Genomic DNA, 23,030 nt, shown 5'->3' with positions numbered 1-23,030 from the left:
GTGTCATCGCATATATAAGCACCTATTCCTCCTTATTGATTAGGAGTATCCTGCTTTTCTTTTCTTTCTTTCTTTCTTTCTTTCTTTTTTTTTTTTTTTTTTTTTTTTTGGTGGTACTGGGGATGGAACCCTTCTACCTCTGGGCTATACTCCCAGACCTATTTTATATTTTTATTTGGAAACAGGGTCTCTTAAGCCAGCGAGGCTGGCTTTGAACCTGCGTGAGGAATATCCCATTTTCCCAATGTCTCATGTTTCACTTATCTTTTTGCCAGTTGAGGTTCATTTGAATTTTTTCCTATTGAGGAATGTTATAAAAAATACTGCTGAGAACTTTCACATCATAGGCCTTTGTGTTGACCTATGTTACTGTTTCTTTTCATTTGATACGTAGGAATAGAAGTACTATATTGCATAGGGTATTCATATCTAGTTTTTTAACTAACTGCTATAGAGGTTTTCATGGTAGCCGGGCCATTTTCCATTCCCCCGGCAGTGTGCAAGTTTCCACTCTCTCTCTAGTCTCCTTAACATTTGGTACAGTCTTTTCAATTATACCCATTATAATGCATGTGTAACAGTATTTCATTGTGATTTTAATTTTATTTCTCTAATGATTAATGGTGTTTAAAATATTTTCATGTGCCTACTGGGCATTCATAGATCTCTTTGGTAAAGACTATCTTTTCCTTCTGGTAGTAGGAACCAGACCTAGGGCCTCACACATGCCAGGCGAGTACTCTACCGCTGAGCTAACCACCAGCCCAAGTCTTTTGTCCAGTTTTTAATTGAGTTAGCTAACCTATTATTTATTATTCAGTTTATAAAATAAAATGCCATTATATAATCTGAATACAAATCCATTTTCAGATATATGATTTGAAAAACATTTTCTAGTCTATGGCAAGTCATTTTTGAAATGATGTCTTTTTTTTTTTAAAAAAAAAAAAAAAGAGAGAGAGAGAGAATTTAGCCAGGCATGGTGGTGCACGCTTGTCATCCCAGCATTGGGGAGGCTGAGACCAGAGGATCGCGGTTCGAGGATAGCCTCAGCTACTTAGTGAGGCCCTTTGCAACACAGTGAGACCCAGTTTCAAAATAAAGAACAAAAAATAGGGCAGGGGGTGTAGCTCAGAGTTCAAATGCCTCTGGGTTCCATCCCCAGACCTACAAAAAAAAAAAGAATTTAACTTTGATGATACTCAGTTTATCAGTTATTTAACTTTTGTGGCTTGTAATCCTGGTGCAATATCTAAGATATCTTTGGTTAAAGGAAAATTACAATGATTTATTTTCTATATTCTTATCTAAAATTTTCATAGACATAGCTTTTACATTTAGGTTTGTATTCTGTTTTGATTTAAGTTTTGTATATGGTTTGAGGTAAGGATTTAATTGGAAATTAATATCCAGTTCACTCACCAACATTTGTTGGAAAGACTATTCCTTCTCCATTAAATTGCCTTGGAATTTTACTGAAAATCACCTGTCCATAAATGTATAGTTTCATTTCTATATTCTCTCTTCTATTTCATCAACCTATAAGTCTATCCCAGTGTCAAATCCATGCAGTCTTGATTACTTATAGATTTATAGTAAGTTTTGAAATTAAATAGTTTAAGGTCTTCAGTTTGGTCTTATTCTTTCTTTTACTCTTCTAGGCCCCTTGCATTGCCACATGAATTTTAGCTTGTTAATTTCTACACACAATACTGCTGAGACCAGCTGAAACTTCAAAAGGCATTGCACTGGTTTGATAAGCCAATTTAAAGAGACTGGTTTTGTCTATTAGGGGTATGTACATTAACAAATAACATTTATATTATTAAAGACTTAAAGACTGCTTTAAGCCTTCTGCACCCGATTCCCTGATGCTCTGTCTCTAGGGTTTTGAGCAGGTGGTCAAAAAGAAACAAAGCACTAGAGGATGATTCTCTCTGAACTACTTTGTGCATCCTTACTCAGAAAAACAAGCCACTCTCCTGCCTCCCATAAAGCACGTGTTTGGGGCAGAGTCTGCAGACCCAAGGGGGGTTGCAGTTGAAAAGTAGTGGGGCTCCTGGGTCTTCTCTTCTGTACAGGTTGGCTTTGCATGGACTTGTACAGCGTCCCCTGGGCTTTGGGAAAGCTGCCTGAGCAGCCTGACATATTCACCTTTGCTCAGGATACAGGCTTCAGGCCAAGGCATGCCCTCATTATCCTGCCTGTTCAGGGTGCTGCATCAGGAAAAAGGCCTCCGAGAACAGGTGAGTGTCAGCTTGGAGAGCAAGCTGGTCCAGTTGCAGTAGAAACCGCTCCCCAGTCCAGGAAATCCAGGGTGGGAAACAATGGCTGCAAAAAGGCTGAGTCAGCCCAAGACCTGCCCGTCAGCAGGGGCTGAGCGGGGCACTTGCGTGATGCGCACCTCCCCCCGCCCCACACACCCGTGCACCCGGCACGTACACACGTCCTTCTTCCCACCTTTGGCTTTCTCGTCTACCTGCAGGTGTGGTTTTTTTATTCCATCACACTAGTGCTTCCTCGCCTCCCCCCAGCTCATGGAGATCTGCATAGATTCATTTTTGCGCCTATTAAAATTTTTAAAAAGAAGTTAATCTCCAGGCCCACTTTAGGGCTATTGAAATTGTGTTTTAAAGATTTCTTTCATGTTCTTCGTCCACAGGAAAGTTGGAAAACTGACCTAGACCAGCCTCTGAGTATATCTTTAGTCTCAAATTGCTATCAAGCAGAGTCATGTTTAGGAGAGTCTTAGGGGCCGGGAAGCAATGTGTTTGTTCCTTTGAGGGGATCTAAGGTCTTTCTCTGAGTCAAGTTCAGTTTTTGAAACATTTTTGTTCTCTGCTGCATGTGGTGGTGTATACTTGTAATCCCAGTACTTGGGAGGCTGAGACAGAAGAATTGCACGTTAGTGGCTAGCCTCAGCTACTTAGTGAGTCCCTCTCCACTTAGTGAGACCCTGTTTCAAAATAAAGAACAAAAAAATAGAGCTGGGGTGTAGCTTGGAGGTAGTATGTCCCTGGGTTCAATTCCCAGTAACAACCACAAAAAAAAAAAAAAACTACAGTCCTAGATCTTGATAGTATAACTTGTCTTATGAAAATGTCATCACACAGTCATCTTTCAGGGCCCTACCCTGGGTATTTCTCAAGCATTGATTTGAACATCTTCTACCATCAGTGAAATGATAGTAAAAGACATTTTTTTTTTTTTTGGTGGTACTGGGGTTCCTGGAAGCCCTTCTACCTCCGGGCTACACTCCCAGACTTATTTTTTATACTTTTTTATTTGGAAACAGGGTCTCCTAAGCCAGCGCGCGTGGCTGGCTTCGAACCTGTGCGATCCTCCTGTCTCTGCCTCCCAAGCGCGGGGATTACAAGCGTGCGCCACCACGCCCGGCTAAAAGACATTTTTCTGCTCCATATCTGGGGATCCCTATATAAGAATTTTTTGGTGTTTTGTTTGTACTATTAGAGATGGAACTGAGGGGTGTTCTACCTCTGAGCTATACCCTCAGCCCTATTTTATTTTTTATTTTGAAGCACTCTCACTAAGTAGCAGCAGGCCTCGCTGAATTGCTGAGGCTGGCCGAAAACCCACTATCCTCCTGTCTCAGCCTCCCAGGTACTGGAGGCTTCCTTTGGTGTTTTCAGGAGGCCATTTAACAGAGTGGTTATGCATGGTGAACTGGAGTCAAGCTGCCTGCATTCACAGCCTGACTTTGCCTTCCAGAGGCACCGGGGGTTTCAGTTTCATTGCTGGTCAACTGTAAAATGGGCTATTATGAGGCAAGTCACTCAAAGCATTTGGTGCAGCTTCTGGCTCAGACAAGATCTGATGGAACTTCAGCCTTTCGTGATTCTTCTTGGCTGAAAGGCAAGAAACCTTGCATCTCTAGCGACCATTGCATATGGCCATTTTTTCAAGCAACGAGACATTTGTGGCCCATGATTCTTGGCTTCATCTACTAAGAAGCTCAAATCACAACAAAGACTTTGGTGGTCTTTTAAGTTTTAAGGTTTTGACCAATTGTTTTTAAATCCCAGTCTCCTCGAATAAGCACCTGCAAGTCCTATTTGAAAGTAGGCAAGACACACCAGGCATAGTGGTGCATGCCTGTAATCCCAGTACTTGGGAGTCCAAGACAGGAGAATCGCAGGTTCCTAGCCAGCCTCAGCTACTTAGTGAGGTCATCTGCAACTTAGTGAGACCCTGTTTCAAAATATAAAATACAAAAATAGGTCTGGGGGTATAGGTCAGAGGCAGATGACCCTGGGTTCAATCCCCAGTACCAAAACATCACCAATAACAACAATGGAAGGAGAGAGAGAGAGAGAGAGAGAGAGAGAGAGAGAGAGAGAGAGAGAGATTGATTAAACAAAGAATGAAAGTAGACAGAACATAGCTATAAACGGATGGAGGCTGATCTCAAGGGCTCCTGTCGAGAGTAGAGTACTGCCAGAGAAAGGCAGTAAAGAGAAGTGAGGACAGTTTGCAGTCGACAGCAAGTCAGATTATCAGGCCAGGCTTGGGCTCCGTGGTGCAGTCCTCTTTCTCGTTATTCAAGGACTCAGAATGCCTTCTGGATATTAGACTGTGGAGTCATTGGTTAAGCTCCATTTCCTGACATCAATAAATGCCCTTCCTTACCAGGTTTGGTGGTGCACAAGTATAATCCCAGTACATGAGAGGCTAAGACAGGAGGATTGTGGATTTGAGGGCAGCCTCAGCAACTTAGACCCTTAGTAACTTAGAGACATCCTGTTTCAAAGTAAAAAAAATAAATAAATAAAAAGGCTGGCGGGTAGCTCGGAGGTAGAATGCCCCTGGGTTCAATCCCTAGTACCAAAAAGAAAAAAAACAGATGTCCTCTATATACTCCAGTAGCTCTCTGTTACTATTATTCTGTGAGCTTGGTGAGCTTGTACAGGATTTCACACAGAAGCAGAACCTTACAGTCATGTCGTGATTAGATATAGACTGTCCTCTGAAGAGCTCATGTATTAACGTTCAGGGTTGATGCGATTAGGTCGTGAGGGTTGTGATCTCATTTAATAGATTTACTGGGTGGTAACCCAGGCAGGTGGGCTATGGCTGGAGGAGGTGGATCCCTAGAAGTGTGACCTTAGGGACTGTGCTTGTGTCCTTGAAGCCCCTTGATCTCTCTCTTGCGTCCAGTCTCCATGATGTGAGAACAGAGCTGTACTCTCTCCCTATTGCCACTTCCCGTTGCCCTGAGCTCTGCCCATCTGGCCTGACGTGGACTAAAACTCTGAAATCTCCAAAAATGAGAGCAAATAAGTCTTCCTTCCACTAAATTGTGTGGTCAGACCTTTTGCATCACAGCATTGAGTATGAAACCAAAACAAGCCGAATGGGAGTTGAGATTGTCCAGCCCGGCCCTTCAGTTTTCAGATAAGGGTCCTAGGGCTTGGAGAGGGTTAGTGACGTAACAGAGGACCAATTCCAAATCTTGGAGCCCTTTCCCTGCACCTCAGGTCCACAAGGAATTCAGAACTTCTTTCTACTTTTGCAGATCACGGGTTTTAGCAGAAATTTGTTGACTTAACACTAAAATTTGCCTTGGAATATTTCTCCAGAATTCTAGCTTGTGTGCTAAAGTTTATAATTCAAACTAGAGATTAACAGCAGGACGTGGCGGCTCACGCTTGTAATCTGGCATTTTGGAGGCTGAGACTGGAGGATAATGGTTCGCGGACAGCCTCAGCTACTTAGTGAGGCCCTCTGCAACTTTGTGAGACCCTGTCTCAAAATAAAGAATAAAAAATATGGCAGGAGGTGTAGCTCGAGGGTCAAATGCCCCTGGATCCCATCCCCAGACCCCCCACACACACAAAATTAGAGATTAACCAAATAGTATTAATAAGCACCAATATGTAATTTAATCAAATACTGTTAAAGGCAAGCAATTTTTGGCACCTTGAATATATAGACATACTTTGTAAAACTCGAATAAAAAAGCAACATGTTTATTGTTTATATTGTTGGACCCGATCCAAAATGTAGTCTTTTAACATGTGTGTTTTAAATATGTGGAAATTAAACAATGTCATGTGCTTATATGAAAGTTGCACTATAACTCTTGCTATCACATAAAATTATAGAGCACCAATAAAAAATTAAGTAAATAAATATGTAGAAATACAAAAAAAGGAGGATGAAAGTTTTTTTGTTTGTTTTTTGGTTTTTGTTTGCAGGTCTGGGGATGGAACCCAGAGGCATTCGACCTCTGAGCTACACCCACTGCCCTATTTTTTATTCTTTATTTTGAAACAGGGTCTCAATAAGTTGCAGAGGGCCTCACTAAGTACCTGAGGCTGTCTGCAAACCACGATCCTCCAGTCTCAGCCTCCCGAATGCTGGGATTACAAGCGTGCGCCACCACGCCCAGTGGATGAAAGTGTTTAAGTAGCAGGGGCCAGAGACAGATGGAGAATTGCAACGATAACTCTGGCGAGTTCCAGGGGCACATCTAGCCTCTCAGAGTCAGGTCTAGCTAGGGCTGCAGTCTGTGTGCCTGGGGCCAAGTGAGGGGTGGACCAAGGCTCCTGTAATCACCTGCTACCACAGGCCCCCATTGTGCTTTTAAAGTTTGTAATCAGTGGCCTCTTCTTACAATGAACCTTGTTCGTTTTCTGTTTCTTGTGTGGGTGCTACTTAGCTTTCATTTTGCTCATGATATGAAAGACTTTTCTTTCTTCTAAAAATGACTCCTATTCAAATGATTCTGCCTCAGAGACATCCGGTTTCTGGCTAGTTTGCACATAACCCACGTCTGTGTTCAACACTGATACTTTTCCTGGCCCCGTGCACAGGGCTCGTCTGTGAGCCGTCACAGGTGCTGGTGTAAAGAGAAGAGAAGCAGAGGGGTGGCTCACCCACGCAGAGGAGGGGCTCCCCGTCCCTGAGCTCCTGACCCCACAGCCCCTCGGGCCTGCACTGCTCCAGAAAAACAGAAGGCCTCTTGACGACCCCCAGCTGCCCTCCAGTTCTGAATTTCTTGACATTGACATGAATTTGTTGACAAGTTCAGCATCTTGGGTCGAAGCAAGTCCCAGGGTCAGGGCTGATGTCCCTGGCAGCTGGAGTTCTTAGCAATGTTGGTGCTAATGACTTACAGAGCAAGGCCCCGCCAAGGGGTCCTCCCTGTGGCTCCAGCCATCTTGGGTGACAGTTCCCACAACACCCCCGCCCCTTGCCTGTGTTTCAGAAAGGTGGCATCTGACAGCTTCTTATCAGCCTTCCAGACCACCAGCAAGCCTTCTAATTTGGAATGGCCCTGGGACCAGCTCTGCACAGAAAGTTATTTATTAAGTTGCTATTCTGTTTGTTGTTATTATTATTGTCATGTGCAGTGCATTTTCAAAATCTTATTCATCACTGTGTGATGGTTACGGAAGGGGAGTACTGCATGGTTATTGGTTGCAGAACAGTTAAGAGTGTTCACTCCAGAGCCAGGCTGCCTGGGTTACAGCCAGGACCTCCCCACCCCCATCTACCTGCGTGACCCCGATCAGGTTCCTAAACCTCTCCAGGCCTTAGCCGCCTCCTTCCTAGGTGGTTGTGACCCAAATTGACTAAATATTTGTGAAGTATGATACAGAATAAGGACAATGAGATATTCCGTTTTATTCATAGCCGTAACATGTCGCGCGCAGTGACGACTCTTACACGATCTTCCTCAAGCAGTTTTATTACCCCAGGTTCTTGTACAGTTACCATTCCTCTTTAATGCTCTCTCAACGCCCTCTCAGGTAAAAACAACATCAGTCTTCTATCCTCTCCCTCATCACTCCACCAACCCTCCTCCGTGGCACTCTACGTCTCTGCTGCAGCACACACCGGTCACAGTGGTGGCTTTGTGAACATGTCCGTCCCAGCTCGGAGCCCAGAGCAGTCCGCCAAGAAACTGCTCTTCCTGTCCACCAACCCTCTTAGCTCCTTCTCTCTCTTTCCCCGCTAGGGCATGCGCGCTTTTTAACCTTCTCCTGGGCGGGCAGGTGGTAGCACGAGGCGTTGCATCACTAATTATCCGTAAGGCGCCTGATAGGGCTCACTGCGCAGGCTCAGGGCACCGCCAGCCTCGTGAGCCTCGTGACTTGGCTGCAAGCCCAGGCGCCATCTTGAGTCCACGCTGGCAACAAGCCTGGGTGCCACCTCGGTCCTGCCGAGTGGGCCCCAACAGTAACAGAATTATCTCTACTCTGCAAAAGTGTTCTAAGAGTTTTTTATTTGTTCAAGATCATATTTCTAGTACAGACTTGAGTAAAAACTCCAAAGTCCTGGGGTTTTGCCAAGTACAGTGGTATAAACCTATAATCCTAGTACTTGGGAAGCCGAAATAAAAGGATCCCAGGTTTGAGGCCAGTTTCCAAACTTAGTGAGACCCTTAGCAACTTAGTGCGATTTTGTTTCAAAACAAAAAAATTTTAAAAGGGCTGAGGGGTGTACGTCAGAGGTAGAGCAAAAAAAAAAAAAGTCATGAACTATTTTCTCTTGCTCTTAATTTTCTTATTGCAGAATAACATAAAAAATACATTCCTGATGTAAAAGATTGAAATCTTACCAAAGGCTGCTCTTTCCCTATCCCTCTAGCACTCCCCGGAGGTAACCCCAGCACACGAACTGGTTTTTATTTTTTCTAATTCCTCTATGCAAGGGTATACATATAAAATCAATAGAGAAAGAGTGCTTGTCTCCTCTCACATAAAAAATAACGGTATTGTTTTATAGGACTAGTGGGGGTTAAGTAAAATAATCACCGTGAAGCTCCTAGCAGGTGGCTCGCGAGGTTCCTAGCCGTCCTCTGGCTCCAGGTGGTCCGCGCAGTAACTTATCTGACCCCATTTACACATGTGAAAGGTGAAGGTGGTGAGCTTGTCACCTGCACAAGGCCACAGCCCCGACCTGGACGAGACCCAATCATACATGTTCAGAGCCTCCAGACTTTTGGCTACTATATTATGTGGTGATGTCATATGTATTTTTGTGTGTGTGTGGTACTGGGGTTCCTGGAAACCCTTCTACCTCCAGGCTACACTCCCAAACCTATTTTTTAAATATTTTTAAATTTGGAAACAGGGTCTCTTAAGCTAGCGTGGCTGGCTTCAAACCTGCGTGACCCTCCTGTCTCCGCCTCCCAAGCACGAGGATTACAAGCCTGCGCCACCACGCCCGGCATTCTAATTCAGTACTTTAATTCTCTATTTCAGTTGTTTTCTCTCTCTCTTTCTTTCTTTTTTCTTTCTTCCTTCCTTCCTTCCTTCCTTCCTTTCTTTCTCTTTCTTTATTTCCTTCTGTTCTTTCCTGATACAACTAAGTATCGAATGTCCTTAGTACATGCACTTCGGGGCACGAATGCGGGAAGCTCTCTAGGACTTCCTACCAGTGGCGTTGTAGGCAGAGGGTTTGTGCATATTAAATCTATGGACATTGCCAAGTTACCTTCCTGGGAAGGTTTTGGTCACCAACAGTGTGTGACATTGCCCACTTCCTCACACTGGCCTTTATGTTGTTTTTTTTTTTTTAATCTTCGCTAATTTGAAAAAAAAGAAAAAAAATCCCCTTTACTTTCATGATTACTGGTTGGTTGAGCAAATTACTTTCTGGATTATTTATATTTTCTCCGGATATTACCTTTTAACCATGTTGCCACTAATTTTCCATTATAAACACTCATGATGGGGGCAGTGGGGCTTGAACCCAACGGTGTTCTCCCTCTGAGCCTCACACTCAACTGGATTTTATTTTTTATATTGAAACGAGTTTTCACTAAGTTACCACATACTAGCCTCAAACCTGCGATGCTCCTGTCTCAGCATCCCAAGTGCCGGGATCACAAATGCCCACCACCACGCCCAGTTTACGGATCTTCTTTAGATATTCAAACTGATGACCTAGCCGAGCCAGCCTGTTAGAACTGAGCAAATCCCCTCTCTTCTTCTTTCTTTTTTTCCTTATTTGTTGTTTTGTTTATTTTGGGGACAAGAGATTGGATCCAGGGGCATTCTACCTCCAAAACACATCCCTAGTTCTTTTTTATTTTGCAGCAGGGTCTCCCTAAATTTCAGAGGCTGGCTTTAAACCTACCATCCTCCTGTCTCAGCCTCCCAAGTACTGGAATTATAGGTGTGCATCACCATGCCTGGTTCTTCCCTTTGCTCACATTTGACCTCGGTTGTCTTAAGGGAAAAAGCTACTTTGTGCTTCTCTATGACTCATACACACACACACACACACACACACACACACACACACGCGCAAGTAAACAATAATTTTTAAAGTAGATAAAAGGCGGCAAGTGGACAATATCAAGAACACCACCTGTAACTACCTTCTGTATTTCTATCTTTTTAATACACTTCTTTAAATCTTCAACAACAAAAAAAAAGAACACCATGCCCAAGATTTTCTGGTAGGCACCACCGAAAAATTACTATTCCTAGCTCCCAGTTGACACAATTTGAATTTGTTTCCACTTGACGGTCGAGAGCAGCTGACCACCACCTCACGCTCTGCTGCTCAGGGGCTTCTGTAGTTTCCGCAGGAGGGTGTGAGAAAGGAATCCGACCTGACCTCGGCTTTCCTGTGGGCTTTCACGCAGGCGCAGAAGCCGCTTCTTGCTCTGGCCCTCGCTGCCTTCACACATGGTAGCGCACAAACAAAATTGTCGTAATAGATCGATAAAAATCGTTTGAGACCACGTGCTCTGGATCATCTTCGGGGAGTGGCGAGGCCTCCTGGCTCAGCTGTGAATGGAGCGTTTTGTTTAGCTCGAGCTCTCGTTTGGAGCCTGACTAATGTGACTTGGCACCTGTCCGGAGAATCGTCCCTGTGCCCCGTGACGCTTTGCTCTGGGGAAGTTAACGCTTGCTGTGATGGCGTCTGTCATGCTCAGGAATGTGAAATGCCAGAGAATAATGCAAAGCCCCTCGGTACAGCGCCTTCTTCGGATGCTTTTAGTAGAAGACCTAGACAAAGCATTGCCGTTAAGCAGCCTGGGAGTGAATTTGGCCTCCCTCAGAGCTAAAAGCAGCAAACCGGGCGTTGATGTAAGCTGGGTAGGTTTTATTATTTTCTGATTGCTGAGCTAAGACAAGAGCCTGCTAGCTCTGAGGATGGCTTCTGCTCCTAGGTTTATTATAAGTCAACCTTAGCCTCCAACACAAATTTGGACACTAATGCTTTTGAGGTGGGGTTTTGGGAGATGGTGTGTCTCATCTCAGGCATATGGTGTATAACTAGCAAATGTCCAGGAAAGTCCACACTGGGACAGAAGTGGGAGCCAGAAACCCTGAGAGGCAGGGCATCCCAGGAAAGCATCATGGTGGGCAGAGTAGCTTTTCTTTGAACCCTCTCAGCAAGGGTGTGTGTGTGTGTGTGTGTCTGTCTGTCTGTCTGTCTGTCTGTCTGTGTGGCCGTGTGTTACCCAGATTGAACCCAGAAGCAGTCTAACTTTTAGCTCTATCCCCAGCCCTTTTTTAAAAAATTATTGTTTTGTTTTTAAACAGGGTCTCACTAGGTTACGGAGAGTCTCACTAAATTGCTGAGGCTGGTCTCAAACCTGTGATTCTCCTATCTTAGCCTCCCAAGCAGTGGTATTACCAGTGTAAACCACCACACCTGGCTGTGGTTGGTTTTTAATATGGGAAATTTGGCCGATTGGACAATTGTGTTTTCTTCCTCGGCACCTTCTCTTTTCTTCTTAATCTCCAAGTCCAGGAAAGAGCCTAGGAGCCATGTCCAGGAGCAGGCTAACTATCCCTGCCTTTTCTCTTGCAGGCAGGTGACAAACATTATCACCCCAGCTGTGCACGATGCAGCAGATGCAACCAGATGTTCACCGAAGGAGAGGAAATGTATCTTCAAGGTAAGATGGAGTTGAGGACACAACATTCTCCTCACTTGGGGAAAGTCTTGCTGTGTTTGTTGAATTGTTTTTAGAGAAGGAGGCCCTTTATTAGCTGAGAGGCCACCCTAATCCAGCATGAGTGTGGCCAAAAGTTACCTCACCGGTTAACTTCAATCAGCCAAGCAATTGACACACAGGCACTGAGCCCCCGCGGCTGTTAACAGATGAGCTAGTGTGTTGCTTCTTGGAGAGAATTAGTAAGACTACAGGTCAGGTGCTGTGGCCATGAGAGAAGAATGAAAATTAACAATTTCTTTTCCCCAACTCTTCCCAGGAATGTGTTTGGGAAACAAAAGACCAAAAGAGAACTTTCTAGAAGTTTCTAGAAGTATTGCCTATTTGATGGCTACTTTGCCTTTTCTCCTTTCTCCATCCTGAGAGGATGGTCTAACATCTCCAAGCTTGCTTCTCAGTGGGCTTTCCAGATGGAGCAAATCTCATACTTATTTAATTTCATCACACACATATTTTATCCCATTAAGATGACCTACTTCTCTTATTGCGATAGAGAGAGAGTGAAAGGGGGCACTCAGAGCCCCTGAAAGAAACATTAAGATGTTTCTGGTGACAAGGAAGTACTCATTCCTAGGGAGTTTACTTAGACTTATTTATTTCTTTATTTCTTTATTGCGGGTCTGGGGATGGAACCCAGGGGCATTTGACCTCCGAGCTACACCCCTTGCACTATTTTTTATTCTTTATTTTGAAATAGGGTCTCACTGAGTTGCAGAGGACCTAAGTAGCTGAGATTGTCCACGAACCACGATCCTCTGGTTTCAGCCTCCCGAATGCTGGGATTACAAGCATGCGCCACCACGCCCGGCTTGGACTTTTTTAAATTGAATATTATTTCGAGATATGTTCCCTGCATAAAACTGATCAGTTTTTTTTTTATCTCCCCCGAAATTCCAAAGCTTTTCAGAGACACTTTAAGGCACAGATTCAAACAGCAACATCTGTGTACGCCTTTCACTATTTTTAGCTGGAAAAAGTCATTAATTAGACAAGGGTTCATCAGTAAAATTAGCAAGAACTGTATGAACAGTTGTGCGTTCAGTTTGGTAATTACTGGGTCTCGGTTGCCTCCGCGTGTCCTTCCTTCATTCCTCGTTACCCGTAATGTTATGTGAATCTTTAATGAATGCTTTGCTTTGCTCTCCCAATTCTCTTTTTCTGCAACTAAGAAAAGACTATAGAAACGATTCTCCAGTCTTAAAGCACAGCCTTGACTACTCTGTCCTTTAAAAATGCCAGTGAAGTGGGGCATGGTGACACACACCTGTAACCCAAGTACTTGGGAGGCCAAGACAGGAAAATCACAGGTTCAAGATCAGCCTCAGCAACTCAGTGAGACCCTGTTTCAAAATTTTAAAGAATAAATACAGTAAAATAGGACTCGAGATGTAACTAGAAGGTAGAATGCCCCTGAGTTCAAGCCCTCCTAACACATAACACACAACACACACACATACACATGCACACACACACACACACACACACACACACACACACACACACACACACAGTGATAAATTGCCAACCCAGTGTCCGTTTAGCTTCAGCACGATCACGATGGAAATTACAATGAAAAAACACCACCGAACATTAAAGGGCCCCACGCGAGCAGGCGACAAGCGCCGTATCTGTGGTCTCCAGAGGCCATCGCAGGACGCCTTTGCCCAAGGACGGGCTGTACAGCTGCAGAGCCTAGACAGGTGTCACTTTGCATTTTCCCACACAAAGCAGATTGAGTCTTCGTGTAACCTCCAGGCCTGGTTTTAGATTTTAATGTGTTAACTACAGCACTCGCAAAACAGTCAGACAAGTGCCTGTCAGGCTGTATCTACTAGGAGCGGAGACTCCCAAGCCGGGTGCAGCTCTGCACGTTTGCAGTGGTTCCAGAAGCAGGACAGAGAGGGGGGCCTCATGTTGTTCTCAGATGTGGCACACTCCGGGTGGGCTACCTTGGGAATTCCAAGGATTGCTCTAACCCCTTCTGCAGCTGCACTCGGTGCCCTCTGCCTGCCTGCTGGGTACCTCCTTGAAGAATGAGCAGTCTCGTCTTTCTCAGGCTCTGACACTATCGGAGCCACATTGCACGTGTGTCTGACCTTTGGCCAGCAATGTGGACCTTGTGTTCAGACCCGGTGCGCTGGCCGGCGCCTCCCGCCCAGCTGGACCTCTGCAGGGAGCCCTCCCTGGCCTGGGCCCGGCCTTCAGCTCTCCACGTTAAGAGCTTTCCTGGGCGTTGTAGTCAGACTTTGAGCCAGTATTAGTGCTGAAGGGGCTCTGTGTCATCTAGGGTTTGCTTGCTTGATTTTCTTCCTTTTTTAATTTTTGACTCCAGACAAAGCCAGGTGGACATGATTGTTAAACAGAGATTAAAGCATCACACTAATATAATGTGTATTTCCTTGTCAATGTAATATTATTTAGGCTCAGTGGTATAAGGTAATACTAGATTTATTCTGACTTGGTGATTCTCAAGTACACATGAGTTGTGCTAAAAAAGGTGAAGACAGAGACTGAAACACATAAGGCAGAGGCTCCTGCTGGGGCCCTCCTTTAGAGTGTCTGCTCGCTACTTTCCAAGCAGTAACTGAGTTGGCTCGAGTCTCTGTAAGAGCTTACTGACACTCGTCTGCCCCTCTCCATATCTGAACAGACCCTGATGTGGCTATAACCATATAAACGATAATGATCGCAATCTGGCCCTGCAGAATCCTATGGCCGGCATTCGATTCTGAACATAAGAGACTTCTGCTGGAAGAATTTTGCTTAATTCTGTGATGCAGGTACTGCTCATGGAAGCCCCTCGTCATCTGAGGAAGGAAAACTATTGATCTAAGAGCAGGAAATAACACTGAAGAGTTGTTACCTGACTGATTTAGAAGCAAAGCTGTTTTTTTAGTTTATTAAGAAGTTGAAGAATTTATAATTTAATTTTGACCATTCTTTTTTAAAAATATACTTCTGTGGGTGCATTGTAATTATATATCATAATGAGTTTCGGAGAGATAGAAACATAACATGTGCACAGCTCTTGGTATGTTTCTCTCTGGATACCAGTTGTTTATTTAATTTCCCATGTCATTGTAAGCGATTATAGAATTGGATCCATGACACATTCAGAAAGTTTTACTTCTGATTCCACACTGCCTAATTTGACTTTATTTCCTTCACCTAAATTGCTTGGTTGTTTTGATGTCATTATCAAACAGGGCTTATATTTATGAAATTAAATGCAGTTTGTAGCAAGCACCCAGACATTACTTTTAAAAGATAATAATATTGTCTAAAAAGAAAAAATTAAGCCAGGCGTGGTGGCACATGCCTGTAATCCCAGTACTTGGGAGGCTAAGACAGGAGAATTGTAGGTTGGAGACCAGCCTCAGCAACTTAGCAGGACCTTCAGCAACTTGGTGAGATCCTATTTCAAAAAATAAAATAGGACTGGGGGTATAGCTCAGAGGTAGAATGCCCCTGGGTTCCATCCCCAGTACTACATTCACACACACACACACACACACACACACACACACACACACACACGGAAATAAAAAGACCTGGTCAAGAGCTAAATATCTCTTAGCTCTTAATTATCCTGTGCCCAGTTGATAGTCCCTTTATGAAACACGCTCCAGCCAGATGAGAAAACTCATGGAAGGTTTGGAGTTTGGTCTCGGGGTCCTAAGCCACTTGGGCGTGGGCCTTTAACACTTTCCTCCCATGGGGTAAGAGGACAAGAGGCCGCTCTAGGAAATTCTGCAGGGACTCTGGCTTCTCCACGTCCTTTGCTCTTAGCAGTGACTTGTGTCTTTCTAGGTTCCACCGTTTGGCATCCCGACTGTAAGCAATCCACCAAGACGGAAGAAAAGCTGCGGGTAAGGAGACAAGTAGAACCCAAGGCCAGGCGCACGTGTATACCACAAGCCTCACAGAGGCTAATCCTGGGGGCTGGGGTTGGGGTGAAATTACTTTTTATTGACTTTTTTTCTCATAGCAAACCAAGTTCAAAGATCATTTGGCTAGCTAAGGGGGTTCCTTCCCACCTTAAGTTTATTGTTGTGGTTTTTATTCCAAATGCTTGTGTTGGACAAAGCCAGCCTTGCTAGTCAGCCTCTTGGGAAAGCGTTCAAGGGAAAAGTCAACACAGATGGGGAGCAGTGATTCACCGAGTTCTGCGTTCCACATCTGGCGGCCGTCTTGCCTGACGTTTTTATACTTAGTCCTGATGTACCTCTTCAGCCCAGGGCCTGCATCTGCTGCTCAGGTCTGAGTCCCGAACGCCCCAATCCAGATTGAGCCGAGCAGTCTCCAGTGAGAGGGCACGGCTTGTCAGAGAAAGCCTCGGGGGGAAATAATGATGAGCCCAGACAGGTTAATTGGCCGAAACTCAGAACACCTCCAGATGGCGATTATCCCATCTATTTCAGAAGCAAAGAGCTTTACCGTTCTGAGGTTGTGATTGGAACCTGGATCCTGTTCAGAAGTCCTGGTCTGTGAAGGTTTATCCAGAGCATTCATCACACTGAACCCCAGTCCCTTGGTTTAGCTAACTTAGTGGTACTGTGGAAAACTGGAGTTTGATATCACTCCAGTTGCTCTCTCAAAGGGGAAAAGAATGGTCCGAATTTATTTTGAGGCTGACTAGTATATGGAATGATATATTCTTGACCTGCCCCTAGCAGGCATGTATGTATGGGACACATGTGATTTCAACAACAGTCCATTAATCAGACCTGGTTGCTGATGGTGGCTTATGAGGGAATCGGTTTCTGAGATACAATTATGAGATTTTTCAGATCCCTTAGCCTTCCACCCCAGGAACTGCCACTCTTGGTTGGTTGGTTGGTTGGTTGGTACTAGAGATTGAACCTAGGAATATTCCACCTCTAAGCTATACAGCTATAGCCCCTAACACTTTGTATTTTGTTGTTATTTTGTTTGCAGTACTAGGGATGGAACCCAAGGGCATTGTACCTCCGAACTACACCTCCAGTCCTATTTTTAAAATCTTTTTATTTTTTGAAACAGGGTCTCACTGAGTTACGAAGGGCCTCACTAAGTAGCTGAGGCTGTCCGCGATCCACAATCCTCCAGTCTCTGCCTCCCAAATGCTGGGATTACAAGCATGCGCCACCACGCCCAGCCTTGTTTTATTTTTGAAACAGGGTCTCACTAAGTTGCTGAGGCTGGCCTCGAACCTGCAATGCGCCTGTCTCAGCCTTCCTACTACTGGGAAGACGGGTGTGCACCACCTCGTCCATCAGATTTGCAACTCTTATTTCCTAGTGCCTTCTTTTATTCCCTTCATTGAAATATGTATATACACAGAGACTTTTTCTTTCTTTTTTTTTTCTTTTTCTCCGCAACTGGCATCTATTTATCAAATAGAGACATTTTGCCAGCTGTCATGGAAATTCATCCCTTGCCAGGAACCCTAAACAAAAGCAGTTATCTTAGAATGTATAATTATTATGAGCAAACTTTAAGTCGAGATGAAAAAAAGAACACTTATTTTTTTTTCAGAATAACTCAATAAAGTTAAAGATTACCAGGAGAGGAATTTGCCCGCCACTATTGGGAGGGTCCGCTCTCTGCTTCTGAGAAACAGCTTCGACCTGAGCACACATATCGCTCTTGAAGTCCATCAGCCATTCAGCCAGACTGGGAATTTTGAGGAACCATGTATGCTCGGGAAATGAGTTATCTTTATAAAATGCGAGAATAATAAAGATAGTACTTTTCATCACTTTTGCCCTAAGAATGTAAAATTCACAGCACAGCTTAGGGCTGCTGCCCAGAGACCACCCAAGCAGCTAGAGGTCTGCACCCTCTCAGCAATGTTGCCTTGGCGATTCTAATAATCATCTTTGCTTTATCCCTGATGGAGTCTTTGGGGGATGGAAAATAGAAGGATGCTAATGAGCCCAGACCAAGGGACCTGTGCATCTTTCCTCAGTAAGGACAGCTTGAGTCTACAAATCATGTTCCTAAAATGACTAGGAAGGGGAAAATAGTCGATACTCTTGATCACATCTTGATGGAACTCTCGGGAGAAGCCTATAAAAACAGCTAGTGAAATACTTTTATTTTGGCCAAGAGGAACTTGTTTTGTTCCTGCATTGAGCTTTCCAGAGAATTCCAGAGCTCAACAACACATCTACTGCTTGGGAGGCCAGCTCAACCCTCCAGCTGTCTGGGGGAAGCCCGCTGGTAAAGAGGAAGGCAGACTGCAGGGGGAAGAGGCCCCCGTGTGCCCGGAGAAGTCGGACTTCAGCCTGATGCTGGTGAGGTTGAGAGGGGATTCGGTTCTGAAGAGAAGAATCAATCTTACGCTCTCTTGAGGGTGTGTCTACACATCACAAATCTTCAGCCAAGATTTCTAGACCTCTCACCCACCGGGTGTCCCAGTACAGCAGTTACCATGGCAACATGAAAATGTTTTAGGGATCTTTCAGCAACCCACTGAGTAATTCACATTCCTGGTATTTAAGAACTCAAGGGCGTTAGTAACAACAGATTCTTCAGAACGCCTCTCCGTGGTCTCCTGAGTTTTCCTCTACTCCAAGTATGTCTGAGCCAGGACACACGGAAAGGATTCAGGCAGGTTTGGAATGTATATACATACATCGTCATCTGAAGACCAGTTCATACGGTCCTTTAACAGGGGCCCCAGATTGACCCCCAAAGAGTGACATCAGCCAAAGTGATGTCACTTGGTGTTTACAAGTCAAATCTGTATCCCTCCGGCTTTATATGTGTTGGTGTTTCTGAGTGAGGAGGTTCTGTTGACTCTTCTCTTTCTTTCTATGGCAGCCTCCAAACTTCCATCGCTCTTCATCCGATTTCTTTTACCCCAAAAGTCTGATCCGGCGCACAGGACGGGCCCCGCCTCTGCAGGTTGGCGCAGGGTCCGCTGGCCCTGTGTGTGTGTCGCTTCCCTCCCGCGGCTGCTTACCACACGTAACTGCTCCGCCTCCCGCAGCGCTGCGCTTTCCTCACCCCACAGTGAGCACACACTCCCACTCAACTGTTTCTTCTCTGATGAACGTTTCCCTTCAGAGCAGTGGTGACCACAGTGTCTTGAGTAAAGCCGGCAACCAGAGAGCTGCCGGTTGCTCCCGCCTTCCCATGCCTGTTCATTAGACAAATCCTTGCCGGGCGCCCAGGTAGCGTGCTGACCTGGCTGCTGCGTGTCTAGCTTATCAGGGAGCAAAGCAAGTAATGGTGGAGTGGGACAGGAGCACATCACAGGGCACGGCCCCATTCTTGGAATGTCAGACGAGGGCCAGGTCTCCAGGGATGCTGCTAGAGAGACAGGATTATTGGGTTGGAGTTTGGAGGCTGGCCCAAGTTTTCTTTTGGCTCAAGAAAAGCTTATGAAGGAAGAAAGAAGACACGTAGGAGCAGCACTCACTTTGCAGCGGCTGGGGTGGGGGTCTCCTGCCCTCTCCTTTGCTCTCCTAGCTGTGAAGTACCTGGTCTCATTCCCATTCCACAGACGGGGAGACTGAGACCGAGCCTATGATACTTAGGTAACTCTCCCAAGCCACTTGGCTGAGAGTAGGAGAGCTGTGATGGGACCTCAGGCTGCTGTGAGCCCACAAATCATGTTCTTTTTGCTCTACTCAAAGGGAACAGTGAGAGAGAACACCAGGGAGAGGAGAGCTCACGTGCGGGGGGCCTCTCCACGGGACCCCTGAGTGCAGCACCTGCCCAGGGGACTTGGCAACGTGCCCCAGGAGCGGCCAGGCAGAAGTTGATGTCCTATGGCCGGACTTCCTCATTTTTAGGGCCCCTGAGGCATCAGTGGGAGCTGGGACCGGTTCACTGCAGTGACTTCACCTTCCCGTGCTGGCCCCGAGGAGACACATTTTGCAGTTCTGCTGACAGGTCAGGACTCACGCTGCACCTCTGTCTGGGTGGGTTTCTGTGACCCCCACCCCCCACCCCTAGCTCAGCAGTTAGGAGGAGAAGAGTTTGACTTTCCACTGAACTGTATTAAAAGTTCACCCTGCCAGGCGTGGTGGCGCACACTTGTAATCCCCGCTCTTGGGAGGTGGAGACAGGAGGATCGCGCAGGTTTGAAGCCAGCCGCGTTGGCTTAAGAGACCCTGTTTCCAAATCTTAAAAGTATAAGAATAAGTCTGGGAGTGTAGCCTGGAGGTAGAAGGGTTTCCAGGAACCCCAGTACCACACACAAAAAAAGTTCACCTCAGCCAGGCATGATGGCACACACCTGTAATCCCAGTACTTAGGAGGCTGAGACGGGAAGGATTGCAGGTTCTTGGCCAAGCTCAGCAACTTAGCGAGGCTCTCCACAACCTAGTGAGACTCTGTTTCATAATAAATTTTAAAAAACAGGACTAGGGGTGTAGCTCAGAGGTAGAATGCCTCTGGGTTCCATCTCCATTACCACACAAAAATAGTTCATGTTCATTCTTTAAATGATTTGAAAGATGCGTGTATAGAATTTTAGAATGGGGAAAACGTTCAGAGGTGATTCTCCTAAGTTTCTCTACCTGTGAAATGAAGCAGAACAGATGGGTCAGCATGCCCAAGGCTGCACAGGACACATGCAGCATTCTTGGGGACCTGTGTGGACCCACGGTGCTGGGTTACACTCCAGCGTGGATTCACATGGGCTCTTCATTCTGCTTTAAAGCTCGGCGTCATGGCAACATCCCCACGTAGAGCAAATGAACACGGAGCAGCTGAGGATTAAGTGCTGCTCAGAACCAGCGCCTCTTTTTGGCAGGAAGTTGCTTTTTCAATAGCTTTTTCTTTTTTTCCAATAGTGTACTCTTAATTCAATTAGTGTCAAATTGCGTTGGCATAAGACTATAACCAGAGTGATGCATTTTCCTAACTTGAAGAAATATACCATCATCAAGTGTGAAAATACCTTTTGATTTGCTCCAGACCCTTAAGTTTAGGAGATTGGAAGGAGGGGGCAAGAAAGAGAGAATCTGTTTTTAATAACTACTCTCTTCCTGTCCTGTTGTTCAAAAAGGACATCTGATTCCTATTATCCAGCCGTAAATATCAGTGAAGTCAACTTTAGCGCCATCACAGAAAGTTGTAAACAGCTTGGAACCTGGAGCCTCCCATCCCCACTGGTGGCAGGGACAGCTCACCAGGACCTTTAAGAAGCCTGAAAACGTGATGCCCTCTCTCCAGTCACAGATGTTTTGATCTTTCAAGGGACCTACGCAGCAGCTCATTTGCACCCCATAAAATTAAGTACCTTTAGTTATGAGATGAACTTACTGCACCGCCTGCAGGAACAGCCAGTACTCTGTGCCCCAGAAATAAGTCCTGGGTTTCTAGCCAAGGAAAGTTTACTTTATGGAAGGAAAGCATTTTATTATTTACATCCAGAAACCACTCCTGCCTTTTCTCCAAATCACAGACAAAAGAAAAAGAGAGAAATTGAGTTAACTAAGAAGAAATTCATTCTGGCTTTGCTTACCTGGCAGGGTTTTATGTGGATAGCAATGACTTTTGTCTGTAGGTAAAAGTCAGGACTGAGCATTTCTAATTCCTCAGAGGCAAAGCACGTGCTATTCTCAGGACCAAGTTTGTAGTAACCGCAAATGGGTCACCTACTACCAGTCTAAAAAGTAATGTCTCCGCTGAACTTTGAAGGCTAAAGCATGAACTCACTGACCTGTAAAATGGGCATGGGTTTTTTTCATTCCTTTTGAAACTAACATTCACCTGATGTAGTGTGTGTTCTTGCAAATCTACAACCAAATACCATGTGCCTGTGTTTTAAAGGAGCTGGGTTAGAGGCTTTATATCTGTGCAGGACACAGAAGCGATGTGAATCAATGCTGTCTCACAACTGTCGCTACAGCACCTGTGGCCTTGTTCTCCATATCCACTTTGGAGATTGTGTCCTCTTCAAACCGTCTACAGTGTAGCAGGCAGATGTGGAGGTGTTAAGATGCATAAAGGGGAAACAGCCAGGCCTCCGAGCCATCATAAAGGCCAGTGGCATTTGCAGAGCTGCCTTCAGTGGACGGGTGTGGTCCGGAGCCCCATCCTGCTTCCTCTCCAACCACAAAGTCCCTTTTCCAAAGGAGTTGGCGTCCCCCTTCCTTTATGTTGGATGTGTGCAGATTTTAAAGTATTCCTTCTTCTGCAGCTCTTAGCACCACCTTGTCTGGGGAAGGCCAATACAAACCCAAGGCAGGTACTGTCCACATCTGGTATAAGTACTGGGTCTGAGATGTCAGCCAGCTCCTAGCGTAGTGGCCCTGCAGATGCTCCTAAGATCATCCTGATCTGGTTGCGCGTTGCCTGTAGCTGTCTCGCCTCTTAGACGTCTTAGAGCATGGCTTCAGATGAATGTAGACTAGATGGGAGTAGTTGGTAGTTACGGTGTCGGAGGGCGGGCAGAGGCAGCACAGAGCCTTCCTGCGCTGTCCCGGGGCCCCTGTGCGTGGTGGCCCATAGCTAAAGTGGACTGAAAATGCCATTTCTACACTGACTCAACAGGCCGAGTCTGGTAAGTGTGTTGAATGGTCTCTTTGAGGAGGCTGGGTGAAAACATTAAAGGATTCGGTCCATCTTCCCATGGGAGCGCCCCGAATGGTCAGCAAATGGACAGAGTCAGAGCGTAGGAAGAAGGACCAGCTGAAGGGTGGTGAGAGGACTTTAAATGAGCTCTTGGAGCAAACAAAAAGGTGTGCCTTTCACGCACCTCACTACTTACTAGTGATGAAATGACATTTCTCCCCACTAGCCTGACAGTGAGGTCTCTCTTTGTTGCTGTTTTTTTTTTTTTAAGGAAAATAAAGACCTTGTTGAAATGAAAGCCAAATGGGAAGGTGTGCTAGGGAACTAAATCTTGAGCTAATGGACCCTTCTTCCTGAGAGGTCAGCTCTGTGCAACTAGAAGGTGCTTAGGGAAAGCTCCTTTTATCCTTTTGCCAAAATAAGGGCTAAACTACTTACCTAACCTTATGGAAAATACCGTGAGTGATCACAGCCATGCATCACACACACACACACACACACACACACACACACACACACCCCACACCCCACACTTTTGGTACTGGGGATTGAATCATCCAGGGGCGTTCTA

At 45.4% G+C, this 23,030-nt stretch overlaps 1 protein-coding gene across 15 annotated transcripts in view; it reads left to right on the top strand.

The window, feature by feature from the left end:
- Positions 1-23,030, top strand: part of ABLIM1 (actin binding LIM protein 1) — a gene marked incomplete at both ends in the record, with an annotated part of 233,804 nt that overhangs the window by 173,419 nt on the left and 37,355 nt on the right. For 7 of the 15 annotated variants that reach the window (XM_080695096.1, XM_080695104.1, XM_080695100.1 and 4 more), the window contains 2 exons: positions 11,800-11,887; positions 15,755-15,813. In XM_080695096.1, coding sequence (XP_080551222.1) covers positions 11,800-11,887; positions 15,755-15,813 — 147 coding nt within the window. Of the gene's footprint in view, positions 1-11,799; positions 11,888-15,754; positions 15,814-18,751; positions 18,836-22,085; positions 22,134-23,030 lie in introns of those variants that run through there. The other 8 variants (XM_080695099.1, XM_080695097.1, XM_080695098.1 and 5 more) reach the window with 4 other exon arrangements.

This window comes from Muscardinus avellanarius, assembly GCF_963383645.1.
Source record: "Muscardinus avellanarius genome assembly, chromosome: 4".
NCBI lineage: Eukaryota > Metazoa > Chordata > Mammalia > Rodentia > Gliridae > Muscardinus > Muscardinus avellanarius.
Note: the sequence above shows the minus strand (reverse complement) of the source record. Positions and strands in the feature narration are given on the sequence as shown.